This window comes from Chiloscyllium plagiosum, chromosome 2, assembly GCF_004010195.1.
Source record: "Chiloscyllium plagiosum isolate BGI_BamShark_2017 chromosome 2, ASM401019v2, whole genome shotgun sequence".
Taxonomy (NCBI): domain Eukaryota; kingdom Metazoa; phylum Chordata; class Chondrichthyes; order Orectolobiformes; family Hemiscylliidae; genus Chiloscyllium; species Chiloscyllium plagiosum.
This window is the reverse complement of record NC_057711.1, coordinates 102,539,551-102,554,752: the sequence shown is the minus strand read 5'-3', so window position 1 is coordinate 102,554,752 and position 15,202 is coordinate 102,539,551. Positions and strand designations below refer to the sequence as shown.

At 39.4% G+C, this 15,202-nt stretch overlaps 1 protein-coding gene across 3 annotated transcripts in view; it reads right to left on the bottom strand.

Annotated features, from left to right (window-relative positions):
* Positions 1-15,202, bottom strand: part of LOC122562325 (endoplasmic reticulum metallopeptidase 1) — a 46,172-nt gene that overhangs the window by 4,767 nt on the left and 26,203 nt on the right. For all 3 annotated transcript variants that reach the window (XM_043715208.1, XM_043715199.1, XM_043715216.1), the window contains exons 9-13: positions 14,330-14,504; positions 8,262-8,452; positions 6,919-7,071; positions 2,465-2,664; positions 772-887 (exon numbers count right to left, since the gene is read on the bottom strand). In XM_043715208.1, coding sequence (XP_043571143.1) covers positions 772-887; positions 2,465-2,664; positions 6,919-7,071; positions 8,262-8,452; positions 14,330-14,504 — 835 coding nt within the window. The remainder of the gene's footprint in view (positions 1-771; positions 888-2,464; positions 2,665-6,918; positions 7,072-8,261; positions 8,453-14,329; positions 14,505-15,202) is intronic.

Here is a 15,202-nt window from a genome sequence, read left to right as displayed (position 1 = left end):
TTTTAATAAATCTTGATCCTGAGAAGTTGCAGTGCAAAACTCACCCATGGGGTGGCCCTCTAGGGCAGAAAAATGTACCTTACCACATCACAGAACCAACAAAGCTAATGTGTCAGAAATAAAATGGCTATTACTTGTTCGAAGTTTTCTACAGCAAAATATGGAGGGAGGATGAACTTTTTTTTAAAATCATTAAGATAGCGAAAGCTTCTGTCAACAACTGGTTCACAGCACCCCACACACACACACACACGCAATACATATTTTTAAGGCAGAGGAAGATAGTCTTGACTACCCAGGGGATGAACGATTATCAGGGATATGCAGGACCGTAGAATTAATGTTAAAATCAGATCAGACATGATCTTACTGAATAGCAGAGCGGCCTGAAAGTGCTTAGTGGCCTGTCCTTGACAGTATGTACAGTAACAAGCATACTGAGAGGCTACAGTTAAAGAAAACAGTGTGGAATTGGTGATGTTAAAGCTTGAGCTTAACTTAAAGTAAAAAAAATGCAGATGCTGGAAATCTGAAATAAATAAATCAGAAAATACTGTCAAAGCATTTTTGTACACAAACTCAAGGGTTAATTCTTCAAGTCAATAACCTCGCATTATTCTTTGATTTTTAAATCCTTATTCATTTGTCAGATTTTTCAATAAATGCAGAACTTGTAGGAACACTAATGATCTGTTGTAAGGAGCAATTTATTAAGAATATCAGAATTGTACTTAATACAGAAACTAAAAAAAAAATCAGTGGTTTTCATACCCATCACCTCAAAGCTCAATTTCATAGACCCTGATGGCATCTTGTACTTGGAAAGCAGTTTGAAAGCAACAGGTGTCTTGGGTGAAATTTCTGCAGCAGGCAGATACCAGTTTTTCCTGGAAAACAGTAAGAAGCCAATGAATAAAAATGCATACACTTAGTACAACAGTATTTTTACATGACATATGCAAATTTATATCATGGTGTCTACATTTGGCCTTGTGCTGTCACCAAGAATGAATCGGAGATTCCAGTGTTGGACTGGGGTGTTCAAAGTTAAAAATCACACAACACCAGGTTATAGTCCCAACAGGTTTAATTGGAAGCACTTGCTTTCGGAGAGCTGCTCCTTCATCAGGTGGTTGTGGAGTACACAATTGTAAGACACAGAATTTATAGCAAAATTTTACAATGTGATGTTAACTGAAATTATACATTGAAAAATACCTTGATTGTTTGTTAAGTCTCTCATCTGTTAGAATGACCATGATAGTTTCACTTCTTTCAGATGTAAATCTCAACACTTTTTTCAAAAGTTACATTCTCAGGTTAACTGTAACAACTGGTGTCAGACCAGATAAGATGTTTAAGGTGTTAGCCCCCACGTGCTGTTGTCTGTGCCATAATGTTTCGACTGATTCTAATCTTAAAAAAATGAGTTTACAGAATCTTACATAGATTCTTGCAGTTTTTGAGCAAAGTACAATGTAACTGTGCAAGTACAAATTCACCCCACAAACATATTTGTGTGTGTGTGTGAGTGTGTGAGAGAGAGTGTAAAGTGGTCTAAGTCTGCGAGAGGGTACATGTGAGAGTGTGTCTCTGTAGGGGTGTGTGTGTGTGGGATAGGGGGGTTGTGAGTGTCAGAGAGAGTGTATGTATGTATCTGTGAGAGTGTAAAGGGGTCTAAGTCTGTGAGAGGGTGCACGTGCGAGTGTGTGCGTCCTATAGACACACTCCCACACTCACACATGCACCCTCTCGCAGACTTAGACCACTTTACACTCTCAGACATATGCACTCTCTCTCACAGACACTCACAACCCCCCACCCCAGACACACACATGCACTCTATCACAGACTTAGACCCCTTTACACTCTCACACATACATTCTCTCTTCCAGGCGCGCGCGCACACAAAAACCCAGATGCACATATACGTTTGTGGGGTGAATTTGTACTTGCCGAGTTACATTGAACTTTGCTCAAAAACAGTATGAATCCATGTAAGACTCTGTTAACTAATTCTTTTAAGATTAGAATCAGTCTAAACATTATGGCACAGACAACAGCACGCAGGGGGCTAACACCTTCAACATCTTATCTGGCCTGACACCAATTGTTACAGTTAACCTGAGAATGTTACTTTTGAAAAAGGTTTTGTGATTTACATACAAAAGAAGTGAAATTAACATGGTCATTCTAACAGATGAGAGACTTAACAAACAATCAAGGTATTTTTCAATGTATAATTTCAGTTCCATCACACTGTAAACTTTTGCTATAAATTCTGTGTCTTACAATTGTGTCCTCCACAACCACCTGATGAAGGAGCTAGTGCTTCCAATTTAACCTGGTGTTGTGTGATTTTTGAATCAAGAATGAAATCAACTAATCATGGACAAAGGCTGTAATGGATAATACACGATAGCCAATCCCAACAACAGACAACATATGAGAAAGGAATCCTCACTTGATAAGATTGTGGACTGGTAAAAACCAAGGAAAACCACAAAAAGGTGCATTCTCGCATGAACATCTTATTGTACTGTTTATTTCAGGTATATGCGGAGTAACATGGGACATAAGGGTGTAATCAAATCCATTAATCCATATCCCAGAATCTCTCTTGATTATTTCTCCATTAAGATCATGGAACATCCTTGTTGTATGCTGAAATGGGAGAGGAGAGAAATTAACATTTTGGCTAAGTGCAATTGTGCCAAAATCCAGATTCATACCAAATTCCATATTACAAGAATTAATTAACTCAAGTAAAAGTATACCTTACTCAATTTCACTTCCTCATTCTCCAAATGTAAAGAAAGGGTTGTACCTTATTGGTAAAAAGAGTGTTTGTCAACACTACAGAGTTATCAAGTTAATGGGACAAGGAGATGTGGCATGAGTTGTAAATCACCAAGATTTGCCATGGAATAGTGCAAGTCAAACAGCATCTCACTATTAGCCACTCCATAATTTTGGAGTGTTGGAATTGCATTAAACTCAGAGGCCTTTTTGCAGCAGTGGTACTGTCCCTTCCAATGGACTAGGAGGCCCATGTTCAAGTCCAGAGGTATGTAATTAACATCTCTGAACAGGCTGATTAGAAAACTAGGTAAAGTTGCTCAAGAGCACAAACTCTACTTTTGATCTAATGTTTATTAATGCAATATAAATTAATTTCACAATGATAAAAAAAATTGCTGAAAATTTTCCTGTTGTACTCATCAGGACAATTCACAAGAATACCAATTCAACAGGAAAACCAACAGAACATACTTGTGTAGAAGTCAAATTTTTAGACTTTTTTTAAAGGTTAAATATATGGGATTGACTATTACATGGATACTACTTTTAAGGAGCCGAAATGCATGCTCGAGTCCAAAATACCGTATTATTAGCAGAAGCCTAACTGATCTCTAAGTGGAAAAAAGAAAAAAAACCTACAAATTATGGTAATTACCAGCTAAAGACAATAGAAACAAAAAATACATTTCCTCATCATAACATTCATGTACAGGATAACACCTTGATTCTCAAATGTTGATCTGGTATCTGTGAAGAACTAAGGTTGACTTTTACACGTGACATATGGAAAACTCCAGATTTTTTGGCCAAAATTAGGGAGTCGGCTTTTACTCGAGTATATATGGTACATATCGCATAAGAGAGTACAGTTTGGTTCCAAGTGGACTTTGAAGGCATTGCCACAGAAAATGTCCCCAATAACACTGATTGACAGGTAACAGTCAGATTTGCTCAGCATTTTAATCTAGGCAAGTTGACTGTTTTCTCAAGGCAATGCCCTAACCAAGAAACCAGTAAATGGATATTTAATTTTTCTAGTTGAGACAGGTGCAGTGTTGTGTACAAGTTTTATTTTCCTGTGTGCAAAGAATAGGGTCTTCTGTGTTAAAATATGTCCAGTCAAGTCGCAATAGTCTTACCAGACCATAGGACTGCTCTCACATTAGAGAGAGAGAGATGGTGATTTAACAGCATGGCCACCACACCTCAGATGTGGGGAGAGGTTGAGAAGGAGTGTCCTTCCTGGTAACCTCAGTCAGTGTGGGAATTGAACCCATGTAGTCGGCAGAACACTGTTTCACAAACCAACTGACCAGTCAACTGAGCAAAACTAACCCCAAATAATATTCATACTTTCCAGTACATACAAGTGGGCATACAAGTTGGTTGTCAGTTTAATTCCTCAAGAATTATAATGAAATAATCCTGAAATTCAGGATTATCCAGAAAATATTGTCCAATTATAGAATCACCTAATGTTGGATACTTCCTTGGGTGTTTTGCAAATGTGGGTTAACTTGGTATGGTCAATAGTTGACTTGTTGCGAACAACTAAAGGATGTGCTGTTTGACTGCTCACAAGAAATATACCAACAGATGAAACCCTGTCGCTCCCATTATTTGTCAAGATCCCATATACCTGTCCTGGATTTGCTTCATTGTTTTTTTTTAAAATCAGTTGTCACCTCCAACAAATTACAGAGCAAAATATTTCAGCTGAAGGTCGCAAGAAAAAGTCCAACTAATTGTACATACTTCAGCAAATTCAAACCCAATGCAATAAAATTGCAAAACATATTGTAGCAATAAAAACGAAACAAAGAATGGAGAATGCTGAATATCTGAAAGAAAACAAATTGCTGGAGAAACTCAGCTAGTGTAGCAGCATCTACTGGAGAGAAAAAAGTTAATATTGATGCAAGATCATTAGATGCGAAACATTAACTCATTTCTCTCCACAGATGCTGACGGACCTGCTAAGTTTCTCCAAAATTTCTCTTTTTGTTTCATATTGTAGCAATAAATTTAAAGAAGGAAGAAAGCCAAAGTTTTCTAGTTAAACCAACAGTACAGGTCCCAGGTTTAAGATTATAAGTTGTATCCCATCATTCTCCCAGTATCTGTGTGGGTTTCCTCCGGGTGCTCCGGTTTCCTCCCACAATCCAAAAGATGTACAGGTCAGGTAAACTGGCCAAGCTAAATTGTCCATAGTGTTAGGTGCATTAGTCAGGGGGAAATGTAGGGAAATGTGTCTGGGTAGGTTACTTTTTGGAGGGTCGGTGTGGACTTGTTGGGCTGAACGGCCTGTTTCCACACTGTAGGGAATCTAATCTAATCTAAACGAATATCGGGCAAATATACTTACTGAGCATCTATTATTAGTTCACATTTAATCACACAGTTGAACCATCCAAAAAATAGCATTCATATCATCGGCATCTAGTTTCTAACATTATCCAACAAAAAAATCTTTGTTTTGTAACCTGGCAAAAATTTTGTGGGCTGTCTCACCCATTGCAGTTTTTTATTTCATGGTGGGTAGGTGGGAAATCTGCCCTACCAGTTTGATAGCCAAATGGTGAAGGTTAAAGTTAACCCTATAAAGTGTACTGATATACAAATCATCAGGGATAGTTCATGGCAGATTTCCTATTAAACTGCCAAATCACCCATGACAGAGGGACTGCTCATGCATTTTCACCCAGCGTCAGGTTTTACTAACAATGCTGCATGACTAATATCAGCGCACTCTATTTCATTTTAAATCCAATGAACTGTAACAAGGTCCAGCTCCGTAGGCAAGGTATCTTATGTGGCCATGTCCAGTGGACCCATATGGAAAGCCTTTTCTGAAAAAGTTCACTCACAAAATGTGGCCAACATATACTGTCCATCCCAAATTGCCCAGAAGGCAGTTAAGAGTCAACCACGTTATGTGGGCGTGGAGTCACACATAGACCAGGCCAGGTAAGGAGAGCAGTTTCATTTCTTAAAGGACATTAATGAATCAGATGGGTCTTTCTGACAATCAGCAATGGTTTCAAATGAGTGCCACCAATCCTTCATATTGGTATTACTCTAAGTTACTGACACCAAGTGGGGAATGGTGTACATGTAAAGTATATGGCAGAAGGGAGGCTCAGTCCTCAAAAACAGAATGTACGCAATGCTAAATAGTCAGTTAAATTATATCAGAGCTCTGCACCAGCCCTTTGTAAGACCTCAGATTAGAACTTAAGAGCAAGTATGCATTACTGTTAGCTGCACAGACTGAACACTGAACTAGAACACTAGTTGGATCCAAGAACAGCCCTTTATATCCTGACAGGCAGATATTCTCTTATGATGTTAGTACCTGAAAGGGTTAACTATCTTCCATATCTGTTTCATCTTCCTTCTCAATAGCCAACTTACCTGCTGATACAACTGATGGTTATCCCCAGTTACACCTCTATTGTTTGTCTCTAAGTGTTCCAATAACATCTCCTTTTCTCTTACATTGTCATTCTTTTAACAGCTCTCCTACTTTCCCACATAATCAGACTCTCCATTTTGCTCTTGTCCCTCCACTTTCTTACATCTCTACCTTTAAAGCATTCTGACATAGTTCATCAATCTGAAAGGTGCTTCTTTCTCTACATATGTTGTCAGACCTGTTGCATGTTTCCACTATGTCCAGTTTTGTTTTTAAACTTCAATTATGGCACTCTTACCCTCTGAATTAGAAGGCTTCAGCTCCAACTTCACCACAATAGAGATTAAAAGTCCAGTGCAGCACAGAGGGAATGTTTAATTTCAGAAGTGCTACATTTGAGATGCTTTATCAGGTGATGTAAAAGGTCAGAAGAGGAGGGGTGGTTGAGTGCTCTCCAAGAGTCCTGGCTAATTTTCATCCCGAAACCAAATTTATTAGAAACAGATTATCTGGTCCCTGTTTGTGGGACCTTGCTACATGAAAATTAACTACTGCGTTTTCTACAGTACAAACAGATCTACTCTTCAAACCACCTCATTGGCTCTGTAGTGCCTCAGGATATTGTGAAATCATAAAAGACAATAAATGTGAGGCTGTTCTTCCTTTCCTTGTCCTACAACTATACTATTATAACCTCTTACCTGAAGAAAGATTCTCTTAGGGTGTGGCCCAGCACGGTCAGATGAATATGGAAAAAACACTCCACTACACACCAGAGTGACTGAGGCCAAAAACACAATCCCCAAACCCAACAGAGTCCATTTTGTACTTCTGCACAGATAAACCAGGCTCACCTAAAAACAAGAAGAAGAACATATTTAGTGAGCAGCCAGACCAAAAACTTAAATCAGGACACTATCTTGGCCAAAGATGTAAAATTTCCAGTTTAAATTAAAGCATCCCAGGCAGAGGAAAGATGCAGGAATGATAACCTGTCTTAATTTCCACTCTTGGTAACATCCTGGCATACGTGGATATGTATGTATTATTGAACTCGACAATGATGCTGGTGAATAATCTGTTTTCAGTGTTCCACTCACCCAAGCACCAGTTCAACTATATTTTTTTAAACTTTTCAATGCTTTCACAAAATATTGTCCTCATAATTGATCAGAATCTCTGTTTTAGTGACCAGTCATTATTTAACTGAAGAGCGGGTGGATTTAAAACAGAGTTGGCGGCAGGAGGTGGAGAAAACTAATGCAGGAGGAACCATAACAAACAACTGTAGTTAGAAGGATATCACAACAATAGGTCTAATGCATCACATTGGCACTTAAAAGGAAAATAGGAAAAACAGAAAGAAGAAAAGAGAAAGGGTATGCTAGTAAAGTGAGATGAATAAGGTGGGAGGTAATTCATGAAGTACATAAAAACCAGTAAGACCTGGTGGGTGGAATGGCCAGCTACTGCATGGTAGAACTCAAGGCAAAGATCCATTTTATTTCTTGAATTCATAAATTATGCTTAGTAGTGAAGTACAGATACTAGTTTACAAATGGAATTCTAATTTTAACGAACCTATTTCCTTAAAAGTGTTATTACTAGGATAAATAGACAAAGTCTTTTCCCTGGAGTCGGGGAGTCCAGAACTAGAGGGCATAGGTTTAGGGTCAGAGGGGAAAGATATAAAAGAGACCTAAGGGGCAACCTTTTCACGCAGAGGGTGGTACATGTACGAAATGAGCTGCCAGAGGATGTGGTGGAGGCTGGTACAATTGCAACATTTTAGAGGCATTTGGATGGGTATATGACTAGGAAGGGTTTGGAGGGATATGGGCCGGGTGCTGGCAGGTGGGACTAGATTGGGTTGGGATGTCTGGTCAGTATGGACAGGTTGGACCGAAAGGTCTGTTTCCATGCTGTACATCTCTATGACTCTGACTTTCAGCTCAGTCTATTAAAACACAAAAGATATTTTTCCCCTTCGTCCCTTCAAATCTCTTCAACGCACTCTTGAATTCAATGAAACATGATGACTTACAAAGTAGGTGGTTATGATAATAGTGAAGGTTCCAATAATAGAAGCCAGTGCAACATCAGGCGGTATTTCAGTGCCACTACGCCCCAGAATGGGAGTGAACATTTCAAATGCACCCCAAAACAGGTACATGGTCAGCAGGTGAGGAATAAATAGACCCAGAAAATAAATTGCTGTCAGTTTCACCGTAGCTCCTAGGTAAAAACATAAAAACACAGAAAACCATCTAAAAAACAGCACTGATGACTTATGAATACACTTTTAAAAATGCACAAAATATTTCTTTCACCCCACACAGATTTATCCAGCCACCAAAACTTTCCCACTTGTATCCCACAAGAAAAGTAAGAAAATAAGGAAAGCTCACAACTAGAGGGAAAGATGCATAAAATATACATGAATATCATCAAGACAAAAGATACAATATAATTCATCGTGAATTAAAAAGTTCCTCGTTTGCTCCAAACAAAAAAGCAATATCATTCTTCCCATTGTACTGAGGAAAAGACAATATCACATAGAAAAACGAGTGGTCAGCAGGCAAGATCTAATCCTAATGTACAATAATTAAAGCAGATGAATAATTTGCTTCATGTAGTTCCAGATAACAGTACAATTATGGTCTTCCACACTAAAGGTGTCTACCTGTACATTGACTCCCTCAGCATTTGAGTTCCAATTTTTAGGGAAGACATACCTACTTCACTTCATTTATTTCCAAAACACTAAACATCAAACAGGAAATCCAGAAGAAACATATTAACCCAAAGAATCATGCTTTGGGTTAATATGTTTCTTCTGGATTTCCTGTTTGATGTTTTGTCAACTATCATACTGAATTCTTGAGTTGATACAGTCTGTGTGGTTGCAAAAGATTATGCAATTGACTAAACCAACACAACAAAACTACCCTCAATGTTTATCAGTTGAATACTGTTTTTTACCCCCATCAACAATTAATATTTGCCAACACATACAAGACTATGGGCAAAATGCTGGAAAATGGTATTATCATAGTTAGGCAGTTGTTTGTGACCAAGAGACAAACAATAGGCCTTCTTTTGTGTTGTAGGTCTCTGAAGGTCTATAATGCATGGAATTGCTGGAGGCAAAAAATAGACAACTTTGTTTCCTTCGCCTCAGATGATGGAGAGCTAACACTGACCAACTTCTGATGAAAGGTGGTCACAACGTGGAAAGGTAAGCATTCCTCTCCACAGTTACTGCCTTATCCACTGAATATTTGCAGCATTTTCTGCTTTTTCATATCTTCTGTCTCTGCTTTTGGTAACAATGCTGCAGAAAATCTTCAGCTGCATTAGAGGAGGCAAAGAATAATAATGTATCCAACTCTTTTTGGTGCCATTGACAAATAAAATGGATCAGGACAATGTTATGTCTGAAGATTAAGAAATCAAATAATTTGGGAAATCTCTTTCTACCAGTCAAGTTGGCAAACAGAAGGAAAAGGTACACAAAAATACATATCAATAGTACATAATCGTTGACATGTTGCTTTGTAGTTATTTAGATCTATTAATTTGTAATAAATAATGCTTGTGAAGTACATGAGCATGATTTGTGTTTTCTATCAACCTAATCTTAAAATAAAAAATAAACTGGGGAAATTTGATTATTTGACAAAATTTTTTAACTTTTGTGAAAACTCCAAGAATAATAAGAATTGATTTCCAGTGCACTACCCTAGTGAGGTATTGGCAATTAGTTAAACATGATTAACCTGTCACAAAAACATGCTGACATTCAGCTAGTGAGAAAGCAGCTGAAGAAGTAGCTGTAAAGATTTGATGACAAACTCAGTCACAGATCAGCTTATGACATCAGAGTCAATACAACAGGAGGAAATCTGGAATGCGAGGTTCTTTTTGACAGAACTTGGATAAATTTATCTACTCATATAGTGCACTTCTAAACCCATTTTGTGCCAGACAGCAAAATAATCAACTGACTGCATTACATGAGAATTACTTAGGACATACAGCACAAACAGGCCATTTAAACTTGCAAGTGATTATGTTCCACTCAAGAATACGCCCATCTTTCTTCAATCTACTTTTGTAGATAATTATTACCTTCTTCCTCAGACACTTTCTAATTTCCCCTAAGATGTAACTATACCATTGGTTAAACCACTCCATGGTAGCAATTTTCTCATGATGCTTTGGGTTAATATGTTTCTTCTGGATTTCTTGTTTGATGTTTTGTCAACTATCATACTGAATTCTTGAGTTGATACAGTCTGTGTGCTGAGAAATTTCCTAACAGGTAATAGTCTGAACCTTTATCCCCATGATTTGAAGTTTGCAATTATTTTATGCTACTTCTTAGTACCTTGTGTTTATTGTGATCTTATTGGCAGGAATGATGATGGGTTCCTGCCAAAATGTCGATTTTTCTGCTCTTCGGATGCTGCCTGACCTGCTGTGCATTTCCAGCACCACTCTAATCTTGACTCTAATCTCCAACATCTGCAGTCCTCACTTTCGCCTCTGATCTTTGCTGTCAGGCTCAAATGGGGATCAGAAATGCACTTATTGTGGGGGATAATTATTCATTGCGAACTTCCCTGATTTCGCCATTTGCTGGCCCAGGAGGCGGGTTTGCCATCCATTGATGAGTGCCTCTCATGGCTCGAGGGGTAACAGGAAGTTAATCATCTTGAAAGTAGCAGAATAATATGGCAGTTAAGTGAGAAGGGGAAGGCACTGCAAAATGGTGGCAACCTCTCTGCAAGCATTTCATGTTTAAAATATGCAATGGCCTCTGTGGGCATCATCCAAGGAGCAGGGCAGTCGACGTTTCGGACAAAGGCCCTTCATCATGCTGTTCCCTGATGAAGGGCCTGCCCAAAGTGTTGATTTTCCCTCGGATGCTGCCTGAATTGCTGTGCTCTTCCAGCACCACTGATCCAGGAGACTTCTAAGTCTACCCGACATCTATAGGGAGAGGCTGAACAGGCTGGGGCTGTATTCCCTGGAGTGTCAGAGGCTGAGGGGTGACCTTATAGAGGTTTACAAAATTATGAGGGGCATGGATAGGATAAATAGACAAAGTCTTTTCCCTGGGATCGGGGAGTCCAGAACTAGAGGGCATAGGTTTAGGGTGAGAGGGGAAAGATATAAAAGAGACCTAAAGGGCAACTTTTTCACACAGAGGGTGGTACGTGTATGGAATGAACTGCCAGAGGAAGTGATGGAGGCTAGTACAATTGCAACATTTAAAAGGCATTTAGATGGGTATATAAATAGGAAGGGTTTGGAGTGGTATGGGCCATGTGCTGACAGGTGGGACTAGATTGGGTTGTGATATCTGGTCAGCATGGACGGGTTGGACCAAAGGGTCTGTTTCCGTGCTGTACATCTCTATGACGCTACGAATGGATGCCATGCTGCTGACTTCATGTGGAAGCAAAAACCTTAATTTTTTTTAAACTAGAAAACATTACTAAGAGCAGAGTCATGCCCGGCAGACTAGTCACTTAATTAAGATTAGATTAGATTACATTACATTACAGTGTGGAAACAGGCCCTTCGGCCCAACAAGTCCACACCGACCCGCCGAAGCGCAACCCACCCATATCCCTACATTTACCCCTTACCTAACACTACGGGCAATTTAAGCATGGCCAATTCACCTTACCTGCACATCTTTGGACTGTGGGAGGAAACCCACGCAGACACGGGGAGAACGTGCAAACTCCACACAGTCAGTCGCCTGAGGCGGGAATTGAACCCGGGTCTCTGGCGCTGTGAGGCAGCAGTGCTAACCACTGTGCCGCCCAATTAAGTGACTGCATAGTTTCCACAAGCAGGTAACTTATTCATCACTGACAAAAACTGAGAAAAAACAAGTTATGATTAAATGTTAAATACAAAAAACTGATTAGATTTTAGAACATAGACCAATCCTTGAATTTTCCTCACTTACCAAATTCACCAAGTATGCTGAAAGCAGTACTCTATCAAGCTAAACTTCTTGTAGTTTTGTTTACAATATCTTCAATGCAAATCCGCAGCAATGGGAGATTGAAAAGCTCACATTTTCTTCTGTTAAATGTCCAGTATAGTGACCAGCACATATCAGTTGTTTCAGCCTTTTACCATGAGTTCAAAAGATTTCAAGATCTTACTGAAGTAATGGTATGACTTGAACCAGACTGCTGCAATCAAACTAATGCTGGGCTACTGAAATATATCCTAATTGAAATAAGTTTCCCCTCATCAATTTGCCAAAAACTGCTTACGCCATTTAATAGAATCTAGTCCTCCAAGACAGAGATACTATATCCGATGTTGCAAAGTCAACATCAAAAGCCTCAGTGCTGGCATGGCTGATTTTTAACGATTGTAAGCATGTCATGGTAATTCTTGGCATCTCCCTTCCAGACGTATTAATAGCACTTTCTAATTCATACCCACAAGCGAGTTAGGAAAAAGAATAATGAAGTTATCGGAACTAAAACTTGCATCATACCAGCTTTGGGAAGATATTTTCTGCTTATTTAATCTCAAAGCACATAACATATATATCTGCAGAAGGTTTGAACAACTATGGCCCCCTCCCGAAAATGAGAATGTTGATCACAGTGCACCACTTTTGGAATAGTGTGTGCAATTCTGGTCTCCCTGCTATAGGGAGGATGTTGTGAAACTTGAAAGAGTTTAGGAAAAATTTACAGGGATGCTGCCAGGGTTGGAGGGTTTGAGCTATAGGGAGAGGCTGAATAGGCTAGGACTGTTTGCCCTGGAAAGTCAGAGACTGAGGGGTGGCCTTATAGAAGTTTACAAGATCATGAGGGGCATGGATAGCATAAATAGACAGGGTCTTTTCCCTTGGTTGGGGAAGTCCAGAACTAGAGGGCACAGGCTTAAGGTGAGAGGGAAAAGATTTAAAAGGGACCTAAGGGACATTTTCCTGCAAAGGCTGGTATGTGTATGGAATGAGCTGCCAAAGGAAGTGGAAGCTTTAATTAGAACATTTAAAAAGGCATCTGGATGGGTATGTGAATAGGAAGAGGGATATGGGCCAAGTGTCGGCAAATGGGTCCAGATTAATTTAAGGTATCTGGTTGGCATGGACGAGTTGGATCGAAGGGTCTGTTTCCATGCTGTACATTTCTATGACTCTAACTTCTATGACTGATATTTCTGGTGACAACCAATCTTTATTCCTATCACCACACGTTACTGTTCCAGTCAACAGCACAAGTGCAAAGGTCCAACACCACAGGGCAGCATGGTGGCTCTGTGGTTAGCACTGCTGCCTCACAGCACCAGGCACCCAGGTTCGATTCCAATGTCGAGCAACTATCTGTGTGGAGTTTGCACATTCTCCCAGTGTCTGCGTGGGTTTCCTTCGGGAGCTCCAGTTTCCTCCCACAGTCCAAAGACTTCCAGGTTAGATAAATTGGCCATGCTAAATTGCCCATGGTGTTCAGGAATGTGTTAGTCCAAGGAAATGTAGAATACCAGGGGAGGGGAATGGGTCTGGGTGGATTAATCTTCGGAGGGTCGTTGTGGACTTGCTGAGCCAAATGGCCTGTTTCCACACTGTAGGGATTCGATGGTTCTATCGTGTGAATTTCTGCTATGACCCCATTTTGATTTTACATGGGATGCTAGGAATAATTTGCTGGAATAATATTGTGAATACCAAGGGTTTTTGTTAACAAATGTAGAAGTCAAGCCATCAAATATTCCTATACCTGCATCAGTTTGATTTTGAGCATGATAATTTTGAGTACCTGAATCCAACACCTGCCTTCTACGCTAGTAAGTTTTCTTTTGTCAGGCGATCCCAAATCTAGTTCTACATGAAAGGCAACACCAGATAGATCAGAGATTGGGAGAAAGTCAAAGAGAAATTCTAGAGAAGAACACAATAAAGGATTGGGGTATGGGAGATGAGCAGAGATAGCTGCAGGATTCCTCTGTGCATAATACAATGACTAAAAATATTAAAAGTGAAAAGTGTGATAAAGTATTTTTTGAATTAGTGAATTTAATTCACACGCATCATTTTACCAAACTACACAAAACAAGTGAGTTTACCTTTTTGTTTCAGCTCCTTCCCTGTTAGTAATCTCACAAACAGAGGAAAAGCAACCCACAATCCAGGGACATAGGCTGAGCACAAGCCACGTTGGGTCAAGTAAATCAAAGTACAGCACCAGATTGTTAATGAAACGTCGAAATATAGCTCAGCTAGGTATACCTCGTTCATGCCCTGTATACAAACAAAATAATTTAGTCGCAAGTCAGATAGCTACCAAAATTTAAGTTTAATGTCTTCACAGTCTTTTCTTTACAATGTTTAGAGATTCAGGGAAACATAATTCATTATCTACACCAATTGCTTTTGAGTTAAACCTTGACTACCTGCCACAGAGTGAAGATCCAGTGTCTCATATTTTAAAAAAAAACACATTAAAAAAATCTGCATATGTACTCAAACATAAAATGATGCATCATGGTGGTGCATATCAACACACCAACCCAGCTATGATCCAGATTAAGGAAGTTAAATTTGCAGAATTGGGACTAACTTGGTCACATTTTTAAAAGGTTTTTCTTTAAGAAACACAGGTTAAACCAATCATGATCACGCATGAAAGTTAATGTCTCAGGTGCATATTCCCAGGCCTTGTTGGGGCAAATGGGTCATTTACATAAATGATTTGGATGCAAGCAGAGGAGGTACAGTTCGTAAGTTTGCAGATGACATCAAAATTGGAGGTGTAGTGGACAGCAAAGAGGGTTACCTCAGGTTACAACAGGATCTGGACCAGATTGGTTAATGGGCTGAGAAGTGGTAGATGGAGTTTAATTCAGATAAATGCGAGGTGCTGCATTTTGGGAAAGCAAATCTTAGCAGGACTTATACACTTAATGGTAAGGTCCTAGGGAGTGTTGCTGAACAAAGAG